The 26,934-nt window shown below is 41.6% G+C and overlaps 1 protein-coding gene across 4 annotated transcripts in view; it reads left to right on the top strand.

Annotated features, from left to right (window-relative positions):
• Window positions 1–12,569: 12,569 nt before the first annotated feature.
• Window positions 12,570–26,934, top strand: part of HNRNPD (heterogeneous nuclear ribonucleoprotein D) — a 15,924-nt gene continuing 1,559 nt past the window's right edge. For 2 of the 4 annotated variants that reach the window (XM_045536925.1, XM_045536922.1), the window contains exons 1-6: window positions 12,570–13,174; window positions 14,989–15,045; window positions 24,298–24,466; window positions 25,089–25,250; window positions 26,350–26,481; window positions 26,932–26,934. The exon at window positions 26,932–26,934 is cut by the window's right edge and continues 97 nt beyond it. In XM_045536925.1, coding sequence (XP_045392881.1) covers window positions 12,945–13,174; window positions 14,989–15,045; window positions 24,298–24,466; window positions 25,089–25,250; window positions 26,350–26,481; window positions 26,932–26,934 — 753 coding nt within the window. In that variant the 5' untranslated portion in view covers window positions 12,570–12,944. The remainder of the gene's footprint in view (window positions 13,175–14,988; window positions 15,046–24,297; window positions 24,467–25,088; window positions 25,251–26,349; window positions 26,482–26,931) is intronic. The other 2 variants (XM_045536926.1, XM_045536924.1) reach the window with 1 other exon arrangement.

Genomic DNA, 26,934 nt, shown 5'->3' with positions numbered 1-26,934 from the left:
ATAAGCTAGATACAGAAAGACAAATACCACATGTTCGCACTCACGTGTGGAATCTAACAAAGTTGACCTTATAGAATTAGAGAATAGAACAGTAGCTACCAGAGACTGGGGAGGGTAGGCAGAAGGAGGGGACAGGGAGGGGATGGGGAGAGGATTGTCAACTGGTACAAAGTTACAATTACAAAGGAAGACTAAGTGCTGGTATCCTATTGCACAGAAGGGTGACTGTAGTCAACAATAGGGTATTGCATATCTCAAAATAGCGAGGAGAGAGGATTTTGTATGTTCCCACTACAAAGAAATGATAAACCTTTGAAGTGACGGACATGCTGACTACCCTGATTTGATCACTACATCATGTATCATGTATCAAAACATCATATTGTACCCCATGAATATGTATAATTATTACATGCCAATTAAAATTTATTTAAAAATAAAGTATAAATCATTATTTTTTTTTATTGTGAATTGCACAAGTTTTACAGAAAATGGAGACTACCTTCCAACGTTTGGAGGAGTCCTGCCTTATGAGTCTTGGTGAGAAACCAAAAAGTGTCACTCAGTGTTGACATTTACAAATCCCTTTCCCAGGCTTCCTTATACCCAGAGCATAGATCTGTGACCTCAGCTCTAGCAATCAGAATTCTCTTGCACTGGACTCTGAGCCAGGAGCTAGTAAAAGTCGAAAGATTTATATGATCTGAAGAGAAACCAGAGAATATGCCAGGAGCTAGTAAACTGAAGAAGCGGGGATTTTTCTGGGATCGATGTTGGCAGGTGGCAGCCATGGTGGCAACTGCTTTTCAGAAGGAGCAATGGCTCTAAGAGCAGCATCCAGTATCTAGAGTCGATGGTGTCAATGTTGAACGCAGCAGCATCTGTGTGTAGCAAGAGCAGCAGCAGCAAAAATAGGCATCTTTATGGATCCAGTCCTGGTCCAATTTTGCAAATATTTCCTGGATGAGAGTTCCCAAGCGTGGCTTTCCAATCCCTCTGGAGAGTCTGAGATACCTAAATAGTTATCATTAAATTCACTTTTAGCTAAAAAAAAAAAAAACAACCAGGAATGAAGAATGGATATTTAACACACATGTTAATCAGAAAACTTCCACAATAGCAGAGTAAGGACATTGAAAAATATGCTCCATAAAAGCAATGAGGACAAGTGGAAAAAACTGTCAAAACCCACATTTTCAGAACTCTGGAAAATAGTCTTGCAACAATCCAAGGAGTCCTTTTCTTAAGGTTTCATTTGAGTAAGAGGAGGGGAGTTTTGTGACAAGCGGTCTTGTCCTGTTCCTGTCCCCTTCTCCCCAGCTCCACGGAAGCCTTAACAAGCTACAGCTTTGCAACTAAAGTGGGTTCAAAACCATATGCTCAGGAATCACTGGAATCACTGGAGCACAGCAGGTTAGGAGCTCCCTCAAAAAAACCCATTCCTGTAGAGTCACACCTGTTCGACCTACCTGGCAATTCACTGAGAAAAGCTCCACCCTCCAGTTTGTCTTACTTCACCTGACTCACACCTCACTCTGTGCAAAATGCCAAATGCCTGGATTGTTTCCCAAAAGCATTCGGTGGCAATTGTTTAAGATCACACCTGTCTGAGGTGGCACTACACGTTGGGGCTAATTAGAGGCTGATTAAAAAAAACTCGAAAGAAAAAACTGGGGAATAAATTATCCACTGAGGGTTTTGAAAAGCTCCAACATATACCTGCGAATAGGCACATGCCCGGGAAAACAGCTGAGAAGATGCTAATCTCTCATCACTAGCCGAGCTTGAGGCCCTGCGCTAGCAGGAAGGGAGAGCTAAGGCAGAGTCATCAGCAATCGCCCCTCCTAAGGAGGACGAGGGCACGTCCCAGGCCCCAGTCTTGCTGCCGCCCCACCTTAATCCTGTCCCAAGGGGCTGCCATACCTGAGGGAGGAGGGCACACCCTTCGAATCTGCCAATCAGAACTTAGTGCACCGACTGCAAAAGAATGCAGAGGACTCTCTAGCCCATGGGCCAAGTGGAACAGGTACGACAAAGTCTGGAAGGTGACTTAGGACAACCTAAGGCTAATGATCATGTCCTTAGCTTAAATCTATGCTGTGGTTCACCTCCCCCCAGGGCCTTTAAGAGAGGCTCATGGGAGATCCATATGCACAGTGAGACTCATGTTATATAATCCCCAGCTGTCCATCAAATGGTTCCATGATGATGTCCGAACCAAGAAGAGGTTCCTAACCAGACATTATAAAGTAAGACCCAAACCATAATCAAGGTCTCTGTTGCCGTAACAAGGGGTCCGGTCGTCATCTGTGGTGTATGTATCTTGCTCTGTAAACCTGTATCTTGCTCTTGCTCTATAATCCTACCTTGCTCCCCCTCAATAAACTTCACCTTGTCTTGCCTTACTTCAGGCTAGGGCACACCGAGAAGCGAGAACACAGAACGAGATTGCGAAACCCAATACACACGGCGTATTCTCCAGCATAAGCCACATGCTAGATAGACCACAAAACAAACCTCAGTACATTTATCAAAATTGAAATCATACCAAGTATTTTCTTGGACCATAGTGCAATGACATCAGGACTTAATAACAAAAGGGAATTTGGGGAATTCACAAGTATGTGGAAATTAAATAATGCACTCTCAAATAGCCAAGCAGTCAAAGAAAAAAAATATAGGAGAAATTGGAAAGTAATTTGAGGTGCACAGAAATTAAAACAAAAATTAAAATGAAAACTATGACATACAGCTAAGTCAGTTCCTAGAGACAAATTTATAGCTGTAAATGCCTATTTTTTTTTAAAGTAAGATGTCAAATCAATAACTAATTTTCCATATTGAGAAACTAGAGGCTGAGCTTGGTGGCTCACCTCTGTAATCTCAAAACTTTGGGAGGCCAAGACAGGAGGATTGCCTGAGGCCAGGAGTTCGAGACCCACCTGAGCAACATAGCAAGACCCTGTCTCTACAAAAAATAGAAAAGTTAGCCAGACATGGTGGTGCACACTAGATGTGGTGGAGTGTGCCTAAAGTCCCAGCTACTTAGCAGGCTGAGGCAGGATGATCATTTATTTGAGCCCAGGAGTCTGAGGCTGCCTTGGGCTATGATGATGCCAATGCACTCTAGCCCAGGCAACAAAGCAAGACCTGTCTCAAAAACAAAAAACAAAAAAACAAAACAAATGATAGTGACAATGCCAAATGCTGGGGAGGATGTAGAGAAGCTGCATCCATCACACATTCCTGGTGGGGATGTAAAATAGCATAGCTACTCTGGAAAATGGTTTGGCAGTTTCTTAAAAAACAAAACATAGCAATTACCATACAGCCCACCACACAGCAATTGCACTCCTGGTCATTTATCCTAAAGAAATTAAAATAAACCTGTACACAAGTGTTCATAGCAGTTTTACTTGTAATAGCCCCAAACTGGAAACTATTCTGATGTTTGGCTTCCAACAGTTGAATGCTTTAAAGAAACTCTGGGGCATGCATACCATGGCATACTACTCAACAATAAAAAGGAACAAACTATCAATACAGGCAACAACCTGGATGAATCTCCAGAGAATTATGCTGAGCAGAAAAATAAAACAGTTCCAAAAGGTTACAGACTGTGTGATTCCATCGATGTAATATTTTGAAATGACAAAATTTTAGAAATGGAGAAATGGCATTGTAGTGGTCCCAGGGGCTAGGGATGGGAGGGCTTGGGAGGTGACAATGTTACGAAAGGACTGCATAGATACTAGAACTGATCAGTGTCGTGACTGTGTACATATGCATGAAGCTACACGTGATAACATTATATAAGATCCACAAAGTAAATTGGGGAAATGTGAATAAGATCTGTGGATGGTATGAATGTCAATTTCCTGGTTGTGATTTATACATAGTTTTGCAAAATGTTATCCTTGGGGGAAACCGGGTAAGATGTACCTGGGGTCTATGTTATTTCTCACAACTGTGTGTGAATCTACACTTATCTCCAAAAAACTTTCAGCTAAAGAAAAAGAAAGGTTTGGTGGAATTGCTAAGCACAATTCTCACAGTGCAAATCTTATCGAAATAAGCTATTAGCCTAAAAAATAATCTATTATTCTTCTGTGGCAAATAAATAAATTTACGTTATACAATCAGCCTTTTAGCTTTTAATTCTTTATGAGATATTAGACATCTAGTCACCTGGTCTCAGAGCTGTGCTTGTGGAGAAACTTGCAAAATATCCTAGAACATTTCTTGTCAGAAAGATTAAGAAGTCAGGGAAGAAACTTTCCAGGCATCAGTAAAAAAGAGAGAAGACTGAAAATTTGTGGAAGGAAGTGAGTGATTTTCAAAAATCAAAACGAATGATGTCATTATTTATCAAGGTAGATGTTTGCTTCTGGAGACTGATAGCCTGGCAGCCACTGTGAAACTCTGTACACTGCACCAAGTGGTTTAAAGCTGCGGTCCCCAACCCCCAGGCCAGGACAGCCTGTTAGGAAGCGGGCTGCCCATCACCACCTGAGCTCGGCCCCCCGCCCACCTCCTTCCGTGGAAAAATTGTCTTCCGTGAAACTCAGGACCCAGGGGCTGCACAGCAGGTGAGCACCAGCCCAGCAAGGGCAGCTTCAAATGTACTCACAGCCGCTCCCCATCGCTCGCATCACCACCTGAGCCCCACCTCCACCTCCCCACCCCCCACCCCACCCCCACCACCACCTCCCGGGGAAAAATTGTCTTCCGTGACACCAGTCCCTGGTGCCAAAAAGGTTGGGGACCATTGGTTTAAAGCAAATGGATTTTTAAAAGAGTTATCAACATGAGATAATATTCAAAGCTACGAGTATGTCACTCAGAAAGGGATTTGTCGTAAGAGAAGAAAGAGGACCAAGGATACAATCCTGGAGAATAACAGAACTTAAAGAGAAGACCAGAGACAGCAGACCAGATCTCAGTGGTGGCATTGAGGAACGCTGCTGCCTTCGTCAGTACTGGGATTAAAATTTAAAAAAAGGGATGGTGGTGCCAGCTGTCAACTTTATATGCCTCTTTGCAGAGAGTGGGAATGGGCATGGGTGGAGTGAAGAGGACTTTCTTTTTTTAATTCTATATACTTCTGTTTGTCTGGATTTTTAGGATGAAACAGTATTCATGTGGTACTTGTATATTTTAAGATTATTGTATTATTTTTTTCCTAAGACTATCATGAAACAGCATAAAATTATTAATGTAAAAATAAGAATGTAGTACCAAATAAAATAACACAGTGGTAGACGGTGTCTCTAGACCGAGAAAGAAGAGACAGGCTGTCAGACCGTGTGCCAGGCCTGTCACTCTGCTTGGTGCATAGGAGGCCACAGGGACCTGACTGTGAACTGAACGGTGTGTGGCCACTTTCCAAGGACGAGCACAGAGGCAGCCTGGGTCCCGGCTGTGGTCCACGCACAGGTGCACTGTCTCCCCGCAGCACCTTGCTGGACAGTGACATATGGCCTCCAGTTTCATCAAACCTGGCAGTCATTACCCGCTCTTGCTGATTTATGGGGAAGGCCATCCATCCCTCGTGGAAGAGACCTGGGATCTATATTAAGGGATTTTGACATCCTGGGCCACAAGAGGAGGTACTCGGGCGTACAAACAGCATTCTCAACATGGCTTCCAGGGGAAGGTTGGCAATGGAAAGGAAGAAGAATGATACGGTATGTAGATGTTTAGCTGCATAGAATTTGGTTTCCTGAATCGTATCTTTGGATAACCTTGGATAGGGATAGAGTGCATCCCTAAAGGATTAGAGGAAAACAGATTTTCCCAGAAACATGCCGAACTCATCAACAAGGCTTTAAGTTAAATATGGAAGGAAAGGAGGAAATTCCAGATAATTCTAAGTGTATATATGATAGAAGACACCAGAAAGGACAGCAAATAACAGACAGAAACCTGAAGCTTGAGAGGTATCAATATGAGACAGGATTTGAAGCTCTGAGCATAGGTGAGGTCACTCCGTCCTCTTCCTGGGAATTACTCTGCAATTGTTGAGCTGTCTTTTGTCAGTTTCAGTTTTCAGGTCTTCCATAGTCAGCAAGGCCAAAGTGCGGAAGGCAGGGCTGGGAAGGAAGGGGGCTGGGAAGGAAGGGGGCCGGCTACAAAGTCTGCCAAAGAGGGCCCACCCACTGGCAGTATCTCAGTATGCCTGCCGCAGACCAAGGCCTAGTTCCCAGGTTTCTATGTCAAGATTCTGCCACCGTATAATCAAATTCTCAAGACACCACTGCAAATTCCAAAACACAAGTTCATTAATTTATTAATGTACAGTTTTAAGGGCAAGAGAAGGCTTCCCTGCCAGTGGCCTGGACCTTTATGGCTGCCACAAAGGGTCACACCTTCCTTGAATGAGGGTAACGAGGAGGCCAAATCCTTAATCCAAGAGTGACTGACTCACACACAAAAAAAGAAGATGAACATTAATCTTGAGGGATGCAAGACATGGTAAACTCTGGTTAGCTATTTCTAACCCTACACAAGGGAACTTCTCTCTAGTGACAAAAATAACCATACTTACAAAGTTTAGAATTTCAAACTGGAGAGAGCAAATCACTGCAGTGTTGTTTTATATTTAGTATAGTCAATAGAATATTAGGCAGCCATTACAATTTTAGCTGTGAAGAGTATGCAGCAAGGAATATGGGAAATACATTATGCTACAATATCTGATGAAAAAAGTGGGCTATGCAATTGTATTTTATATTCTCATTTCATTGTTTAATGTAAACACATAGCCAGGTTTGGTGGCTTGCGCCTGTGATCCAGCTACTCAGGAGGTTGAGGTAGGAGGATCGCCTGAGTCCAGGAGTTCAAGAGTTCCTTGGATGATACAGAAAGAATTCTGTCTCAAAAAAAAAAAAAAAAAGCAAACACATAAAGAAAAAAACAGATATGAAATGCATAAAAATACTCAGAGTGGCTATATCAGGAAGGTAATCATATGAGTGATTTGTCTTTATTTTCATTGTTTTTCAAACTGAATAAGACTTTTTATTTTTTTATTTTTTATTTTTTTTGAGACAGAGTCTCACTTTGTTGCCTGGGCTAGAGTGAGTGCCGTGGCATCAGCCTAGCTCACAGCAACCTCAGACTCCTGGGCTTAAGCGATCCTCCTGCCTCAGCCTCCCGAGTAGCTGGGACTACAGGCATGAGCCACCATGCCCGGCTAATTTTTTTTTTTGTATATATATTTTTAGTTGGCCAGATAATTTCTTTCTATTTTTAGTAGAGACGGGGTCTCGCTCTTGCTCAGGCTGGTCTCGAACTCCTGACCTCAAGCGATCCACCCGCCTCGGCCTCCCAGAGCTAGGATTACAGGCGTGAGCCACTGCGCCCGGCTGAATAAGACTTTTTAATGATTAAAAAAATTAAAGTTGTATTGTAAGAGTATAGTGACTACTGACTTTTTCAAGTCTCCCAGGAGACTTGATTGAGTCACTAAATCATCCGGCCTCGTGTCCTTTTTTTCCCCCGACAGAAGTGGTTATTAGCCTAGGAGATTAGCAAATGCTACAGACACAGAATACCCTGATTTCAGTGCAGCCTTGGATAAATCTCTTGATCGAGGTTCTCTGAGTTACAAGGAACAGAAATCGACTCGGATTTGCTCCTGTAAAAGGTGAATCCGGGGGAACTGGAGCATTTTGTATAATCCCAGGGAGGAAGTTCAGCTGAGGACAGAAATCAGTGACTGGAATGTCATCGAGAACCAAGAATCAAGGCAGATGCCATCTGCATCTTGTCAGGACCATGTGGACTCTGGCCCCCGATTCTTTCCCTGCGTCTACTTCATTGTTTCTCTCTCTCCCCTCACCCCCAACCCTCACCCCTATGTTCTCGGCTTCTCTGATTCACGTGGTACAAAGTGCTGGTCAGTTCTTTAATATTTCCTCCTAGTTCCAGCACCTCCGGCCAACTGCTTGGAGATCCAGTATCCCAAGTTCAAAATTCCAGGAGAGAAAGTCCAACTGCCCAGCTTAGGTCAGGTGTTCACTGCTGGACTTGGTTACGGCAAGGGAGGTAATGTAGATTTGGCTACAGGGGACCACCTCTTGTTGGGGGGCACAGTTCAGATAAGGGAGTCATGGCTTGACAGACAACTCAAAAAGTATTTCCTTCCTGGATTTCTCATCAGTCCTCAAGATCAAGTTCTCAAGATCCAGAGAAACGGGAGTTGGCTGAATAAACAAGAAGACAGCCTGTAATTGCTTAAAGTGACCACACCCAAAGAAGTTCAGTCAGTGACAGCCTGCCAGAGGTTTCTGGAGGAAGTGGCTCTCAGATCTTAGAAGTATTAGAGATCTCTAGTAGTAGTCAGCAAAGCTCTGTGTGGGTTCTGTCCCGATCAACATTGTTATTGAAGTCGTGGATTCCCTGGGCCTAGTGAATTTCCTCTTCCATTTCCCCTAATATCCTTAAATCTTGTCCCCTGTCCACACTCTAAACTAATGACAGACTTCTTGAATGACTAGGAAAAATAAAAGGAATCAGAACGAACTGTGTTTACCACCAAACCTACCAACTGACCTATGATGGTAGTCATACAATCTTCCTTCCTATAGAACAGATGAACTGTCTCTACTTCATCTTGTGTACCAGACCCCACCTCCTCTGACCTACTTAAAAACTTGGCTTCTGCAATTATCCCCCCACCTCCACCCCATATCACCAGTTTTTTCTCTTTCTACTGGGTCATTATCATCATCACACACCCATGGTGTAATAGGGAGGGAAAATAGTCAGCCCCTACAAACAGAGCTATATGTCACTTAAGATTCCCAGTTAGCCATAAAGTTAAACTATCAGCAGACCAAAAAAAGGACCTTTCATATTGTAGTCCTTTTGAACAAATACCCTGTCCCCTTTGAAAAATATGTTTTAGTCATCTTTCCAAATTGCTTTCCAAATTTGTTACACTACGGTCAACACCACAGAATATTATGCAATGTACTTTTTCTGCTGGGTTCTTCCAGGATTTGAGTCTAGTTATTCATCTAGAAGTGATGAAAGGAGAGGTCATACATGTGGAATCAGCATTCCTCTGCAAAGCAACTACTTCAGAAGGGGTCACTACAGGTTATTTGGGCACAGAAAGACTAATCTCTGCAGACAGTTGATGGGTCAGATTTCTGTGGTTGCTGTAACACATTACCACAAATTTAGTGGCTTAAAATAACATAAATTTATGATTCTGCAGTCCTGGAAGTCTCACTGTGCTAAATTAAGGTGTCAACAGTGCTACATTCCTTTAGTGGAGACTTTCTTTCCTTGCCTTTTCCAGCCCTGGAGGTCACCTGCATTCTTTGGCATGGGGCCTTCTCCCTTCATCTTCAAAGACAGCAGCGTTAACGATGGACTCAGACTCCTGGGCTCAAGGGATCCACCTATCTCGGCCTCCCAAGTAGCTGGGACTACAGGTGTGCACCACTGTACTCAGCTTTGCCTGAATCCTTTTTGAGCTGGGTTTTCTTGAATTGCATCTAAAAGCGTACTATTGACATCCTTGTGATTAAGCAGAACTGAGTCTACAGTAGGTAGGCTTTGTTGCTGACGTAAAACCTGGCTCTTCAGTTGATGTGGTTTCTATTTTCTGAGGAAAGTGACAGCTTTCTGACAACCTAGAGTAATGAAAGAGAAATGTTCACTGGTCATGTCACCCAAAAATCATAAACTAACTCTCCCCCGACAAAAATGCTAAAATGCTGAGGGTGGTGTTCTGCGAGTAAAGGGGCCCAGACAGGTTACAGGTTATTATTTTTTTCTAACCACCTTTGGGACAAAAGGTTGTTGAATATGGTTGTAGAAGCAGCTCGAGTATGTGTACTTTGAACGGGAAATGAGTCCTTCCTGTTGCTTCTTCCAGCACTGTTTATTCTAGATCGCCAACTGAAAAACCTATTCTACTTTTAAAAAATTTGAACATAGGGTACCTCTGGCCTTGTTTGTAGAGTGCATCTAGCAGATTAAAACCGTGACTCTTTGACTTACATGGTAAAAGTGAGTCCAGTTTAAATCTCAAATGAAGGTTTTTTTGGCCTTTTACAAGTACTCTAGTTTTTTTCTGCAGAGTTATTGCTTTACATAAAGGTCAAATTCATTGAGGATCTAGCATTTCAGTGTGTTATCTGGAACACACTGGGAACCTCTTAAAGCAGTGGAATTTTTCATGTCCTGAACATTGAAAGGAAATATAGCTTTCTTCAGTGGTTTAGGGCAATTCAATATAGCATCCTCATCCACCTAATTTCTTACCTAGGACTGTGTAAGAAAAAGTTTTGTTTCCTTCTCAAGCAATTTCAAGCAGTACCAAGTGGTTTGAAGAAGAGTTTATGCTAGAGATGAAGTGAGATGGTGGGGAGAGGAGAATTTTAAGTCCCTGGAAGCACACCTAGTGTGCCTAAAAGGCCCTAAACCTAGCAAGTTGGACATACCTAGTATCTTGTCATTCAACAAGTGAACTAGCAATGACAGATACATAGCATAGATATACACTGTCTACTGTGTGTGCGTTAAAGAGAGTGTTAGGGAGGGATACATAGAAGAGACAGTTGCTCACCATGAACTCACGGTTTAGTAGAATACAATTAAAAACAACACAGGTAAAGAGAGAGGGTTGGGAGAAGGGATGGTTCATTCTGCCTCTGGGAGTCTGGAAAGACTTCACATAAATACTAACATTTGACTGGAGTTTTGAAGAATGGATAGGAGTGTACTAGGCAGATGAGGAATATTAAAAGTAGTAGGATTGAAGTCAAGTGAGGAATGTTGGGTGGATGTAGGAGCACATGATACAGAAATCTGGACCATCATATGAATGACTATGAGTGATACGGCATCATACATACTCATGTAGCATACAGTAAAGGTGTTAGTTTGAAAATCATTCCTAGGTTGTCTGGAATTTTTGATACAAATTCCAAGAATTCCAGAAGCTGCTGGGCTACATGTGAATCAAAATGAATGTTTTGGGGAAAGTCACTGTTACTAAAATGTGGGCATGTTTGATGATATCTTAAGGTCAAAGGAAAGCACAGTCACCCTCTCTTTAAGTCAGAAAAGATTCAAAAGAATGCCTTGTATTCTTCAGTTTATTTATTTATTTTTTTTTTGAGACAGAGTCTCACTCTGTCACCTGGGCTAGAGTGCCGTACCGTCAGCCTAGCTCACAGCAACCTCCAACTCCTGGGCTCCAGCAATCCTCCTGCCTCAGCCTCCCGAGTAGCTGGGACTACAGGTATGTGCCACCATGCCTGGCTAATTTTTTTCTATATATATTTTTAGTTGTCCAGATCATTTCTTTCTATTTTTAGTAGAGATGGGGTCTCTCTCTTGCTCAGGCTGGTCTCGAACTCCTGAGTTTATTCTGCAATGTAAATTCAGCTAACATGATTAATAAAAAACCAGTTATTTTGTCTTCCTTTGAGATTTTTGGGTAGTGTCCAATTACTACAAATTAAACTACATAGTGGAAGACAAACACCTCTTAACAGTTCCTTGCTGTTTTTTGCAAACTAGCCTGTTTCCCCAGTGCCACATACTAAACAGGCAAACAATTATTCGTTGACTCCAACAGTACCTGGAAACTTCACTTTCTTCCAGGAATATTGCAGGAAGCAGCAAATCCCAAAGCCCGAATTATGTAGCTTCCGGTCAAGGCATTTGGAATTTCTAACAGGCACATTAAATAATTTTCCTGTTCTACTCCACGAAGTGCCTAACAGGGTTTAAAAAAACCCACAACACAACAAACTCAGACAGCTGGCGGATGACTCCGGCATTCGTACGTCCTGCCCGGCGCAAGGCCTAGGAGAACGCGCAGCGGAGCCCCGTTGATCTAACGCCCTTCGCAGCGCTCGGCCATCTGAAAGGGCCGCGCTGGGTTTCAGGGTCTCCAGATCCCAGCACCAGAGCAAAAACAATCGGCTCCTTGCAAGATGCAAGTTTCCTGCTGCTTTTGAGAAAAAAAAAAAAAAAAAAATTCAGGAGAAAAGCAGGCGAGCAAACACCTTGCGTGGAGAGCAAATCTCAAATGAAAAAGGAGCCCTCATCATCGGCGGCCTTGGCCGGCCCGCAGCACGGACGGCTTCCAGGGGACCCTCAATGTCACCCGGCCCGGGCGGCGACGGCGTCCCCAGGCGCGCGGGGGACCGAGCCGGGGCCCGGGGCTCCCGCTTCAGGGCGGCCTCCTTCCTCGGCCCGGCGCTTCCCGACTCCGGAGGCCGCGGCGTGAGCCCCTCTCGGCCCCGCGGCCTTCGCGGAGGCGCCACCACGGCCCGGCCGGACGCGGCCGCCACCCGCCGTCTCTGGGGGCGCGGAGCGGGGAGGGGCGGGCGGACTCCGGGAACCCTCCGAAGGGCGGGGGCAGAGGAAGGGGCCCCTCTAGCCGCGCCTTCGAACCGGCGCTCCTTGTTCTCTATGGTTCCCGCGCGGCCGCCTTCTCGCACGACACTTCCGGTTCCTCTTAAAGGCCCCCCACGCCGCGCGGCGCTGCGCGCGCGAGGAAGGCATGGAAGGGAGCGAGAGGGCGGGGCCGAGGAGGGGGGGGCGCGCGAGGCGCAAAGGGCGCGCTCTCGCGTCACGTGACCGGGACGCGCCGTTCTTCCGTCGGCCATTTTAGGTGGTCCGCGGCGGCGCCATTAAAGCGAGGAGGAGGCGAGAGCGGCCGCCGCTGCTGCTTTTTCTTTCCTAGCGCAGCGGGGAGAGCGGAGTGCGCGCCGCGCGGGAGCGGGCGGCGAGGCGGGCAGGCCAGGCGAGGCGGCGGAGCCCTTGCAGCCACGCGCGCGCCTCCTCCGTCTTGTGGTGCTTCGCGGGGTAGAGCGGGCGCGCGCGGCGGCGGCGGCGGGATTACTTCGCTGCTACTTTCGGTTCGCGGCGGCGGCGGGGGTCGTCTCGGCGGCGGCGGCGGCGGCAGCGCTATGTCGGAGGAGCAGTTCGGCGGGGACGGGGCGGCGGCGGCGGCGGCGGCGGTAGGCGGCCCGGCGGGCGAGCAGGAGGGAGCCATGGTGGCGGCGGCGCAGGGGGCAGCGGCGGCGGCGGGAAGCGGAGCCGGGACCGGGGGCGGAACGGCGGCCGGAGGCACCGAAGGAGGCAGCGCCGAGTCGGAAGGGGCGAAGATCGACGCCAGCAAGAACGAGGAGGATGAAGGGTGAGTAAGGGGCGGCCCGGGATAGCGAGGCCCGCGTAGTCCCCTCCTCCTCGTCCCCCGCCATTGGGCCCGGCTCCCGCCCTCCGCCCGCCCGCGGGGCCGCTCCCGGCCCCGGCCCCGGCCCGGCCTCCGCGCTGGGCTCCCGGGCCCGAGCGTTTCCTGCTTCCCCCCGCCCGCCGCCCCCTCCCCCACCACGCGCTCCCACCGTAGCCGGCCCCGCGCTGCTCGCGGCCCGCCCTCCGCCCTCCCTCGCCGCGGGTCTCCTCCCACCGGCTCAGCCGCCAGGGCTTTTTCCCGCCCGCCGAGGGGCCGCCGTTTTTCTTCTCCCTCCGTCCCCTTCCTTCGCCTTTTTCTAAAAGTCTTGCGCATCACATGCAAACGGATAACGGACGCCTCTCTGCGGAGAGGGTTGAGGTCTGCTTGTTGCTTCTCCCCCGTCCCGCGGTGGTGCGGTGGTTCGTAATAAGCGCACGTTTCGGGGGCGCGTAGGCCGCCCGCCGCTGCTCCCGCGTCGGCCCCGGGCCGCGTGCTTTCTAGCATTTTGGAGAAGTTTCGCTTTAGGACCTGCTGGTTTTCTCCAGCACGCGCGATGGCTCGCTCGCGTGGCCTGCGGACCCAGCCGGGCCTGGCGACGCGCCGGCGTCTCCTGTGGGTGCGCCAGTTGTGCTCCGCGGGCCCCGGGTGAGTCCCCGCCGGCGGGGCCTGCGCTTGGCTGGAGCTGCTCCGGCCTGCGGGCCGCCCTCCCCCGCCGCGCCGGTGTCCGGCCGCGCACCCTTTTCGCGCCCGGAGCTGTCGGCCTCCCCGAGTGTTCGTACCGGTCGTGCTCTTACCGTTTCTGCACGACTTAGGTTTTTTTGCTCCATCCCCTTATTTTCTGGTGCCCAGGCTCCTTTTTTGGTCTTTTCATTTCTCCTTCCCGCCCTCTCACCCGCTAAGGGAGGCCCACCCGCCCTCTTTCCTAAAATGAACAAGTCCTGTAATGTGCTATGGGATAATTGTTTTTTTTCTTGCAGGTTTTTGAGTACTAACTTGCTTCCTCTAGTTGGAGTAACAGTTGCATGTGCTACCTAAAGCTGCATTGAATACATTCAAATGCAGCCTTTGAGAACAGGAGCATAATCTAGGAGTTAGCAGGAGGGACTAAATCGGGGTTCTCGGTTGGATTTTGTTAACGCCCGTTATTGACTGATGATCTTAGGTTGACACTTTCATTCCTTTTTCTAAGGGGTGTGTGTGTGAATTTTTCTCACTATAACGAGCAAGGTGTTGGCAGAAGGTAAAAACAAAGTGTCGCTCTAAACCCAGTATTAGAAAACACAGTTTTCTGTACTGGAAAGAGCACAGGGTTTGGTGTGGGAAGGAGGGTGGAGACCTCTCTGGAACATAAGATTGAACAGTCCCAGCCCAGGCAGACTCTCGTCAGGCAGTTTTGCTGATTGTACTGGCTTCGGGGGAGTGGAGCTGAGAGGGGAAACGAACTTTTCTGAATTAAACAGAACTAGTCTTGAATTGCGTATAGCATAATTTGAGAAAGGAATATGTTAAATATTTGGAAAGTTAAAGCCTTTAACATTTTGGTTTTTGTTTTCTGAATTCTGTTCTTTGGACAGAGGCACCAAAATGATTAATTGTATAACTTGCTGTTTGGGGCAGGCTTTCAATTAGCCCTGAGTTTTCAAATCACAAAGCAGCTGCCTTTGTAGTTATGTACTGTTGAACTGAAGTGTTAATGAATTAAAGTTTTTAACCCTAACAATGTCAAAAACTAAAACTAGAATTTTGATTGGTTGCTGTACCGGTTGTTAATTCCCTAGCCATTCAAACTCCTCCCCACGACACTCTGAAGCAGCGACGGCACAGCGGGAAGAATGGTAAAACTTTTACATTTTATTTCTGTATTATAAAGGTTTCAGTAGTCATAACATGCAGAGGCTGTGTATTGGCTGGTTGCCCACTGATCCCCAGGAAATCCTAGACGTCAGTACAGAAGGATGTCTTGTGCCTGGGGTATAAAATCTTTTTAGACGTCGGGTGTAATCTTTGGGCAAAATTGATGCCTTTACATGGTATTTGGTCTGTGGTAATGCATGTAATTGCAGTTTGGCCAATTTAAGCTAAATATCATTAGTAATGATATTTTTATATCTGGGCAAGAAGAAATACTGTAATTTTCACGTATTTTTGTTAAGATGAAAAATATTTTTGTTGGAATTCTTAAGTTTAATGCTAAACATTAAGACTGCTTGATATGAAATATTGTGTGTTTAAAGTGTCTTGCATGTTATGCTGAAATATTCTGGCAATGTCAAAAGTAAAAATTCTTTAAGTAGCACTGTGTGTATTCAAAAATGTTTCTTTTTATCACCAACCATATTTGTAAATACACCTTTAATAAGAATTGGTATGTACCATTCAGAGGTGGGCTAATGTGGCTGTCCACTACAGCTCTTACCAGATTTTTTATTTTCAGCGTGATTTGGCTGGACTATTAATTACAGTTGGTTGACATGTATTCAAAATTGCATGACTTCTCTTTGGAGGCTGGTAGGTTGAGTATTCTTTTTATGCATCCTTTCCCTTCCCCTAAATGTCAGTCTTTCTGATTTTAGGATCATATTTGAATTTTCAGGGCTTTGTATCCACCAACACTGGAGATGAGAGGGCCAGTAATTTGCAGATAGTTGCCTTACATCTGTACAAACTACATTCTGTGTTAAGATCCTGTTAAGAGCCCTTTTGGGATAACATTTATATTTTACGAAAGATTTACTTGTATTCTCATCCTCTGAAATCTGTCCAGTTTTAGATTGGAGGAAAAGTAGATTGGAAACAACAGGCAAAAGGAAAAACAAAAAGGAAAAAAGGTTGACTGGGGTCAGAGTTCGACATATAGAATAAAAGTGTTTAGATGAACATTATTCCATTTGGTGACTAGTGGGCCCTGCTAGTTCAGTTTCATTGCTAGCTGACAATGGCCCATTAAGATTAAACTATAACTGTACCTCTTTCTCCATTACATATTTATTTTGACTCTTATGTAAGTGTTTTCAGTAATTAGAAATGACATAAACTTTTATTCTTAAAGGTCATTGTTTTGACTCTTAAAGTAATTATACTTGTCCTGCTACCTAAAACTGTAATTTCACGACTTTTATGGGTGACCTCTTAATGAGGAAAGAACAAATAAATGTTCACAGTTAATGAACATTTTAGATTATGACCAATTGCCATTCACTGAGAATAAGATTTTACTGAGGTTTATTTTAAGGGACAGTTATAAATAATGTAGTTCTCATTTTTAAGGTCTAATATTTGACTTTTTTTTAACTGCCCAGTCATGCAGCTTCATTTTATTCCAGATACTGTTTTCCTTTTTGGGGAAACAAAACACAACACGTCAAAACCTTTAAATCTTTTTGGTGTCTGCACTTGCCACTCCAGTTCCTTTCTCTGTCTCCAATTTTGAGGGATTTTGGGTGACAGTTTTATAATATAGTCTCAATAATGAGGATAAGATTGGTTAGTAGATATAAAATCATCTAAATTTAGTTTCTTAAACAATTCTGGGTACATTTCCTTCTACAGGTCTTATTTGAGAATAAAATGATTATAATTTCATCCTAAAATACTTTAATAATTAATTTGCTTTAGACAGTTTTTCCTTTTGCATGTAAGAAGTGAACAGCTATTTTTAGGAAGGCATCCCTGTTGTACCTCTTAATGTTTCTACAGTATACCATGGTGCTTTAGAATAAGTATTTATTTCCATAGTAAAATGCCTTCCTGAGTTCATCTTGATTTACTCTTTCCAACATTAATATCCCTAGTTTTTATTTCTAGGCAGTTGCATTAGAATTTCCCATTTTGCTTTGTGGTGTGAATTCATTCTGTTCTCTGCAGTACTGCAGTTCTTTGGGGGTAGGTACTTTAAAATTAGTGTCTGGCCATGTAGCAAGCCACCTGGGTGCAGTGTTTTTAAAATTTAAAGATCAGCGGGAAACTAGAATGTTGTGTTAGCTTCCAGATAGTTTTACAAGGTAGGTACATTGACTTTCCTGCATTGGATTGAGTAGGAAGCAAAATAGTCCCATTCACTTAATATGCCAAAGTACAGCAATACTCTAACAGGACAGTGGATCTGGTCTCGTGACTCTTAGTATATAAACTCAAGTGTGATTTTTCCTATATGGGAATTAAGTATGGGCTCACATTTTTTTGTTTTAAATATTTGCAATTATAATCTATACTCTAGTGTTATGGAGCAATCTGAATATTGTTTGCTTTGTGAAACAATTACTTCTAGAGCAGTCTCATGCCAAATTACTGGCCTTTGATACAGTCAAGTTGGGTTTATTTAAATAGTAAAGTTTACAGTATTGTTAGCATTCTTTGGAACCTTTGACATGTTTCCAGGGTTAAAATTGCAGAAATTGATGCCTCCAAATCTTGATGAACATTTAAGGAAGGAGTATTCATTTCATTTTAAATTGTCATCTGTTATGAAAGATACTAAAAATCATCATCTGTCCTTCTAAGTTTGGAATTGGAGCATGTCATTTAAGTTTTTCAGGGCTTTCTGAGATAGACATACTTGTCTTAAGCCTGAGGGTTTTTTTCCCCCCTCAAAAGCTGTGTTACTCCTTCTGTAATCTCAAGTGTGTTTTTTGCTCTTGCCTGTGTACTCTATCATCTGTAATGCTGACCTGATGCAAGAACATTGTGAGTCTGTTTCAGGTTGTGCTGTATGGCCAACCAGAAGGATAATTAGTTTTAGCCTTCAAGTGATAATACACACCATGCTTGAAACAAACATTTAAAAAGGAATAGAATAATACCTTTTTTCCATTCCACTTAAATCTGTGCACCTCAGGTATGTGCACATTCACAAATGGATAGAAGCATAACTTCTGTTAGTCCGAGTTTGATTTGACTTCAGTTCTGCTTCAGCGTTTTCGTAGCTAGGGCACTGGCCCGGGTGCTGGGAGTGTGGGGTCTGTTTCTGTTGCTTCACTCCCAACAGTGTGGTTTCAGGTAATACAACATGTTTGTTACTTGGTTTGCTGACTATGTGTTGGAAACAGTGCTCACCACAGGAAGATTGACTCCATAGCCTGCTTTCATAGCTTGTGTGTATTTATCCAGTGCCCTAATAGTTGATACTGCCAGTGATTTACTCCTGTGGAGTAAAGGTAAGCATGTTTTAGTTTCTGGAGTATTATCTTATTTGTTGGAGCGAGGTATTTAAGAATGGGGGTGGGGAGGGAAGACTTGCCAAACTATTTACCGGCAATGTTTGGCCAATAATCAAGATCGATAGTTGTAAGTATCGGGTCTTGGCGCTGTAAACTCCTGCTTATCTAGACTTCAGACCGCCACAGAGCTAGGAACTCGATTCCTCCCTTTAGTTCTATGAGTAAGATAGGTGAAATTATGAGCAAATACACTCCAGAAGCAACCAACAGACAATGTCATGGGATGAATCTCCTGCAAATTTTCCCTTACATTTTTGAAAAGTAGTGTGATCTTAAAGCATTGAAAGACTCTAAAAATTAAGAAAAGTAAATTATTTTCTGATAGTAGAAAACAAATTGTTAATTTGTAGTAATCTCAGTTAACCAGAACCTTAACCTCTAGGTAAATGGGAGTTTACCTTATAAAGCTGATGGAGAGTTTTGTTTAAAAAGTAAAAGTACAAGATGTCATGCTTCCTTGTAATGAAATGAAAAAAAGGGAAATGTTGGGTTAAGCATTTAAAGTTTATTTTTTAAAACTGCCATATTTAGTTTACTAGATGTCACATATTTTCAACTGAGTTATCTTTTCTGTAGTCAATTTAGGTTTATTCCATAGTATGCAGTAATGAGATTTAATATAGAGCAATTAATCTTGCTTTGAAAATGTTTGCTCTATTATACATTAGTCGTGAATAAAAATAGGATTTCTTTTCAGACCTTGAAAATGTCATCTTAACATATATAGAAAGCTGGGGGAGGAATACCTACTCTTTAATAATGGGGAAGTAATACTGGAATTTATATTTTTATTGACTGTAAAGGATTTTTGGGGAGAATTTGTTTACTGGCCAACCTAAAAGTCTTACTTTTAAATAGTTAAAAAGTAGTTTTCATGTACGTATACCAGATCAGATCTTAAAAGGCTGATAATTTTTTAAACTTCTTAAAAGTTTGTCAGGATATCTCCAGGGGTAGTTTTCTAACAAATTCTAAAATAACTGCCTGACCATGTGACGTTATCTAGTTGCAAAGTAATCCCCCCCTCATAGGTAACTAGTGATACAACTAAAATAAATCTATAATTTCTAAAGAAAAATGATTATATCTTATGTGCTGGGCAGATTTCATTATAGTTTGTCATCTTATGATTTTAAAAGAATAATTAACAATGGATAAAATGCCAGACAAATTCAGTAAGGGTTAATGTTGTGCTGAGTTGCATTACTCTGAAAGGTGACAGCGAGTGAGTGGTTATGTTTCATACCTGAAACGCGTATCAGGTGGACATTCTGCCGTATCTTTCAAAACTGTCAGAACTTGTTATGAAGCCGCATGTCGATTAAGATCCTGAGTTGTTAGCAAGTGTTTCAAGTTATGGAGAACTTTTTTTTTTTTTTTAAAATACTATTCCAAAATTGAGAGGAAATGCAATGGTGTTTAACATTTTACCGAGAATAAGGTGTTTCTCAGAAAGGCTTACTAAGGGAAGTATCTTTAAATAAAATACCAAAAAGATTTGAGAATGTTAAATCTAGTGACCTCAATAGGCCAAATAAGTTTATTAATAGGAAAAAAAAGGATTATTAAATCAATATTTTCTACCAGCCGACATTGTTCCATATGTATTTTAAATTATTCTGTACTTTTTAAAATTACTGGTGTATATGTAGAGTAGACGAAATTTCTAGGTTATTTCATTCCTGGAGCATTGACAATAATCTTAGGATCCATTTATATAAAATTCATCCTGGCCTTTATCTTCCCTTTTTTGCTGGAAACTTTATAAATCCTATGCAGCTTAAAAAAAAAAAGGCCATTGAGTAAATGAAAATGTTGCTTTATTAAGTTTAGATTGCGGTTTGCCCCTTCAAAACAGTAGCTTATTTTTACTGGGCACTTAGGATATGTCAGACTGTTCTGTGCCCTTTAAGTGTATTAACTCATTTAATCCTCACTGCAGATATCTGAGGTGGGCTCTTTTTATAGGTGGGGAAACAGTCTTGGGATTTTTTTTTTTTTACTTAGGGTCATATAGTTAGTAAGTGGCAGGTGTAGGATTTAAACCCAGGCAGTTTGACTTTATTGCCTCTAAACTTAGTTGCATTAAAAGGTGATAAAGTATCCCACAAAACACCCTAAATTCCTGAATGACACTGCATAGCATTTGGATAGTCATCTGCACTGAGTTGTATAACTTTATGCTTGTCATTTAATTTTATAATTTTGTGTAGTATCAGTGTGAAAGCAGAGACTTCTACCATTGAGTAGGTATTTTATGTTGAATACTGTATTCAGCCTTTCGGGTGCTGAATATTTAGTTCATAGCTGGGATTAAGAAATTAAATTTTGCTAATAAAGTACTATAGATGAAGTACTACATTTTAATTGAGATTTATTGACTTATAACTAAAGGTCAGGTTTTAAACTTACATTGCAGCGTTAGGGGCCGTTTTTCTTGCCGCTTGAATAAGTCTTGGTGGTTTTAACGTGGCTGCTTAGGGTGTTTGTGAAGTTCCATCTCTACTTCATTGGAAAGTGCACCTGTGCAGGATGACAGCAACTGGAAAATCAGTCTTTGTTTTCAAGGCAACAGAGGTAATCTGGACAGACAATAGGTGTGGGTGCTTTAAGCAAGATACAGTCATAGAAAATATAGGTAATTTAAATTGGTATTATGCCATCTCAGTTTGAATGAGATAGTGCATGCCAACCTTCTAGGGAGGCTGAACTAAGTGTCTATTTATTCATAATTAAGATAAACAGACCTTTCTCCCACTGTACTACACAGCTATAGCTTGCTGTGCCTACTGAATAAAGATGGAATGGATTTAATATGTTCTATTTAGTAAGGATGGAATGGATTTGGCACACTGTGTTCATTGTAGCATAGTCACCTATCTGGTTATCAGTTGTTCAGCATCCTTTCTTAATTAGAGCGGAAGAAAAAGCCAGAGTGCTTTTGGGCTGCCAAAATATTAATTAACATTTGTCTCAAAGAGCCACTTAGCCTGTTGCTCAGACTATTTACTTTTATTTGTCATAAAATTTGGAAAGTTTGAGAGCTGGCTATTTACTCCACAAAAGAGAAAGGGAGACATTTTAGAACAACTGGTGATTTATCTGGCAGAAACGAAAAGTAGAACTTGTGAAGAAATGAGATATACTTGGTGTGTTAGTAAATAGCTCCTTAATTTCAGAAGACCCTATGGGCATTCTGTTTTGGCATAATATATCCGTGATTACTGACCTATAGAGTGTTAAATCCTGGTTACTGTATTTGAAGTTTAAGAAGGCAGAAGAGAGTGTGTGATGTATTAGAAAAAAAATCATTCCAAATAGTTGAAGGTTAAACACTGGGGGAAGGATTAGGGAAGGTGCACAGTGCTATAAGGAAGGTGGAGTACATGGCTTCTTACTTTCTCTGAAGGCGCTGGATAGCTGGAGTTTTACTAAATATTTTGTTCTAGTTTCTTGAGAACTAGTAATCACTGTACAAAATACGTAAAAATTACAGTTGACCAGAATACTTAATATTCTGGATAAATGGGATTTGATAAGTAGTTTAGGAAGGATAGCATATTCAGTGAGCCCTTACAGCTGTAAGGCAGGCACATGTAACAACTTCCGTAATAAAGACTATGCTCAAGGTGGGGGTTTCTTAGCACTTACCTGGATCTGTTGATTACTTAGTATGCTTATGTAATATTTAAGAAAATGTCCTTCCTGTCTGAAAAATATTTGAGGCTTGTGAATACTAATAGAACATGCCTCATTTTTGTTTCATTTTTTCGTAATTGTTTTGTTTCTTAATTTTAAATTCAGGACACTTTACCAACATAAACATTGCTTTGGTTAAATAAAATCAAAACTAGTTCTGTCTCTATATATCTGACGAATAGGTCAGACAGAATTTTCTTACCTTTGAACTTCAGCTTTTTAAAATAAGGCTTTTGTTGTAACTGTTCTTTTCAGGCTGAAATAATTTCAAACTGTTCAATTATTGATGGTAAATTTCTGTAATAATAGAAATGGTAACAATAGTTAAATCTCAACTTAATTGAAGTTGTTTCTGTTCTAGAACTTGGCCATGGACATCTGAGCAAGAGGTCATTGCTTTATAGTCAATTCTCTTTCTCATTCAAAAGATAGTGTCCTCTTTACCTTTAAAGAATGTTGGTAATGAACTTTCATCTTTGAAGGAAGTACTCTTTAACTTTTAGGTTAAATAAGGTGTTTATAGTAAATAAGGCTTATAACTTAGAAGGTACATTATTCAAATGAAAGAAAACGTATATTATTGAGAAAATAATCCAAAATTTTTCCATGGAATTGGCAATTAAGTAAACATTTTAACCTACACAAAACATTATGGGTGTGTTTGTTATGTTCATTTGGTTATAAAATACCAAAAGGGTTTTATAAGTGTTACTTCATGAGTAAGTCCTGAAAATTACGCATATGAAAGGCCCAGCTCTAGACTACTGTAAAGCTGAAAACCTAACCTGAGATGGGAAATACAGTATATGTCTAAAGTAAGATTTCTTTTGCACTAAAAATTAGCTTTGTCATTAGAAGTAAAACAAGTCTGGTAAAATACTGTAGTAAGATCAGTAGCACCTCAGTTAATCAGGCATCTTCTAGGAGGAGAAGTAAGATCTTAATTAAAGGGACAATTAATTGGCTTCGTGATACAAGAATGGGCCTTGGTGGCAGTATCCTAAAAGCCCACAAGATGGAGATGTTTCCTAATGAAAGGCCTTCTTTACTTTCTTTCCAGAGCTGTAAATTAGTACCACATCCCCATCCCTACTCAAGACCCACCCTCAGTTGTAAAGAGGAGAATATGTTGAGGGAGCTTGATTTTATTCTCATGGTGAAATATTTAGCCATCACATAACAAATTCTGACAGTTAACTCTTAAAATAAAAATCTACAGTCCTGTCACTTTAAAGAGTATAGGAGGTAGGTACAGGGTAGCCCCTTTTGGTGGGGGGAGGAAGGGACGGGCAATAGGAGCAGATTCGAAAGGGATCACAGCTGCCAGATCTGAGCGTTCTGGCATTTTGCTGTAATGTTAATAAGATTTCATCTTAAAATTTTTTTTTATTTTGAGTATATATATTTGGTTTTAAAGTGTCTCGGTGGTTTTCTGCTTACCACCTGACACTTGTAGCGTTTTAAAGCCTTCAGTATTTTATTGCTGGTTAACTGAGGTTCTACTGTAAATAAATTGTTCTACTACTGTAAATAAAAAGTTAGTGGGTTGTGCTTCAATGGATAATTTTCACTAAATTGTTTACATTATAGATTACTTTTGCCTTTACTAAGGAGTCTTAGCACATCAAAAAAGTTGGTTCACAACTTAATTGTGGCACAGCATTTTCCAAATTTTCCATTTTATGTGCTAAGTAATTTTGTTAACGAGAAAACTGTTCAAAGTAGAAAAGGAGCTTCAGCATAGACATGATGCTGGTTGCTGGGATCAGTGGGGACTTCATGGCTTTTTGACAAGTTTAATAAAGATTTGGAAGAGAAATTTGAAGCTAAGATTCTGTTTTTTGTTGTTAACAATATTTAGCTTGTAATTTAAGAAAAACTAAATGTACAGTATTTTTACTTTGGGTACATATTTGTCTTTTTAGCAAGTTGGAAGACTTAATTTGCTGCCTGCTCACTATTGTAATTATTCAGGAGCAGCAGTGATAAGCCAAACCTTCTGGAATAGGATGTTCTTGATGTGTGGTTATGTAGGAAGAATGCCATTTTAAAATACTGCCCAATAAATTGGTGCAGTTTGGAAAAGGTGTGTTATTGATATGGGTGATACTTAAGGTAAAGTTTAAATTTTTTTTTTTTTTAGTGTTTTAATATTGCTTTTTGTCTTTACAGGAAAATGTTTATAGGAGGCCTTAGCTGGGACACTACAAAGAAAGATCTGAAGGACTACTTTTCCAAATTTGGTGAAGTTGTAGACTGCACTCTGAAGTTAGATCCTATCACAGGGCGATCAAGGGGTTTTGGCTTTGTGCTATTTAAAGAGTCGGAGAGTGTAGATAAGGTAGTGTGTTATGTGTTCTGATCAGTTAATCTTAAATGCTAAAACGTGGATAGTATGATACAGTGACTTTGCCCATTTGTGGTTCCCCTTTTGCGAGCATAGGAAGAAAGAGAATACTAGTTCTTGCCAATACATTTTATGACGTGAGGCAGATTCAGGAATTGTTTTCTGCGTAATTTGTGTGCCAGGCTCTACTAAACTTTCAAATTAACTTTAAAAATTACTGAGACTTAAAGATGCCTAATTAAAAGGATGTGTTGTAATAAGTTCACAGAAATACAGATTTTGAAATTTTGTGAGGCGAGCAACATTTGACCAGATCATCATTTTGGTCCTGGGCTGAAGGGAAGTAGCAGGCACGTCTGTATATATGCTGGCAGTTAAAGGTGGCGGTTATGCCCCTGCCCCTGCCCCTTCCGACACACACACCTTGCTGCTCTTTAGATTGAAACACTGGTGTGTTAGTTGATGTTACGTCACCACGTGACTTGACAGTTTAATCTCGAGCCAGTCAATGTAGGCCTGGCATTAGCTATATTTAACTAGTTATTTTTAAGTAAGTTAATAGTCTAAACTTTAGTTAAGATATATATATTTAAAACGAAAACTTCAATTTCCTTAGGTCATGGATCAGAAAGAACATAAATTGAATGGGAAAGTGATTGATCCCAAAAGGGCCAAAGCAATGAAAACAAAAGAGCCGGTTAAAAAAATTTTTGTTGGTGGCCTTTCTCCAGATACACCTGAAGAGAAAATAAGGGAGTACTTTGGTGGTTTTGGTGAGGTATGTTGTAAACGTTCTGACCCAGTTCATGTCAAAAAATCAGTGTGGATGTGATTGTCACATGAGGTGGACTCAGTGCCACTGGGGGTTTCAAAGCTGTTAGGGCAGATTTTATGATAACGTTTTGGAATGAGGATATTTAAATACTTTACCAGCAGGTCTTTCAAGGTTAGGTGGTTGCATTTCCCCTCGTTTACCAAGTGCCCACTGTCTGTGAAGTGTAGCTAGACACAGGAGACAGCAGATGGAATAGGCAGACATTCTTAGTGCAAGAAACTTACCAAGTTAGTAGAAGAAATGAAAATACAAATGATATCAGGAAGAAATCCAGAATAGAAAGAAAATTATTCAGAATAGGAAAGGAATTAAGAATAGAGTGTAGTAGTACCTTATCAATTTAAACACATTTAAGTGCACATTTAATGAGAACGATTATAGACTCATCAGTGAAATAGACATAGAGGCTTCTTTTATGAATTAATGATTTAAAGCTAGGTTGAGAAATTTGTGACCTTAGGCCCCAAGATCAGCCTGCAGACTTTTTTTTTGCTTGATTCAAACAGACTACATGTTTTATTGTTAGTATTTAGGAATTGAGATACTGTCCACAAAAATCTGAGTATCTAGCTTTTCTTAAATATTTGCAAGAACAAGCAGCATTGGAACTGCCACTGCCTTCCTGCATGGCAGCGTCCCTGAGACTGAGCAGGGCACGTACTCTCCAGTTTCCAGTAGTTCTCACCACCTCACTCTTCATTTTATCCCAGATGCAACATTTTAGTTCTGTTTTTTCTTAAAACTGACTGTTTTCTCCTTGTTCTTTGTGGGCATTTGAGTTTGTGACCCTTCAGTTAGGTAGCAGATGGCAGTGTGTGGTGAATCTCACTTCTGCAAATAGTTGTGAAGGCTTTAGATGGGGAATGGATGTTCTAATTTGAAGAATCCCTTTTAAAGGGTTCGAATAAAGAGGGAGAGACAGCTGATTAGAACCTCAGGGCCAGATATGTTCCTGCATTTTTTACCTACTCAACTTGTTCTTTTAATATTACTAAAATGCAAATTAGCACCTACCATATTAAAACTTGTTTTTTGATAACAGGTGGAATCCATAGAGCTCCCCATGGACAACAAGACCAATAAGAGGCGTGGGTTCTGCTTTATTACCTTTAAGGAAGAAGAACCAGTGAAGAAGATAATGGAAAAGAAATACCACAATGTTGGTCTTAGTAAAGTAAGTTAAGCCTACATTTACTTACAGAGAAAACTATTAATAGCTGTTGTAGGGAGTTGACTTTTCTAGCTTTCTGTAAAGGCATCAGTTCACATGCTTACACTTTAAAGACATTTTGTTGGCTTCTTATTTATCAATGGCATTGATCCACTTGTTTTGCTTTTATTGGGGAGCAAAAGGGATACATTTGTTTTTAAGTGAATTTTCGTCTAGGCTTTTACCAGAATTTTTTTAGAACATGACAAATAGAATGGAGTAATACATCTGTAGCAATACTACTTGGATATCATAAGTGATTATTCTTAAGTGCTAATGACTGATTTAAATGATAAACTGATTTTGAGGAGAGTATCAAATTAGCCAATTATTTAAGTACTATTGGCTATTCTGGTTATTATAAACTTCTTGAGCAACTTGAGTCAGTTTAATAACATAATTTTTCTCTTTTAGTGT

This window comes from Lemur catta, chromosome 24, assembly GCF_020740605.2.
Source record: "Lemur catta isolate mLemCat1 chromosome 24, mLemCat1.pri, whole genome shotgun sequence".
Classification (NCBI taxonomy): domain Eukaryota; kingdom Metazoa; phylum Chordata; class Mammalia; order Primates; family Lemuridae; genus Lemur; species Lemur catta.
Note: the sequence above shows the minus strand (reverse complement) of the source record. Positions and strands in the feature narration are given on the sequence as shown.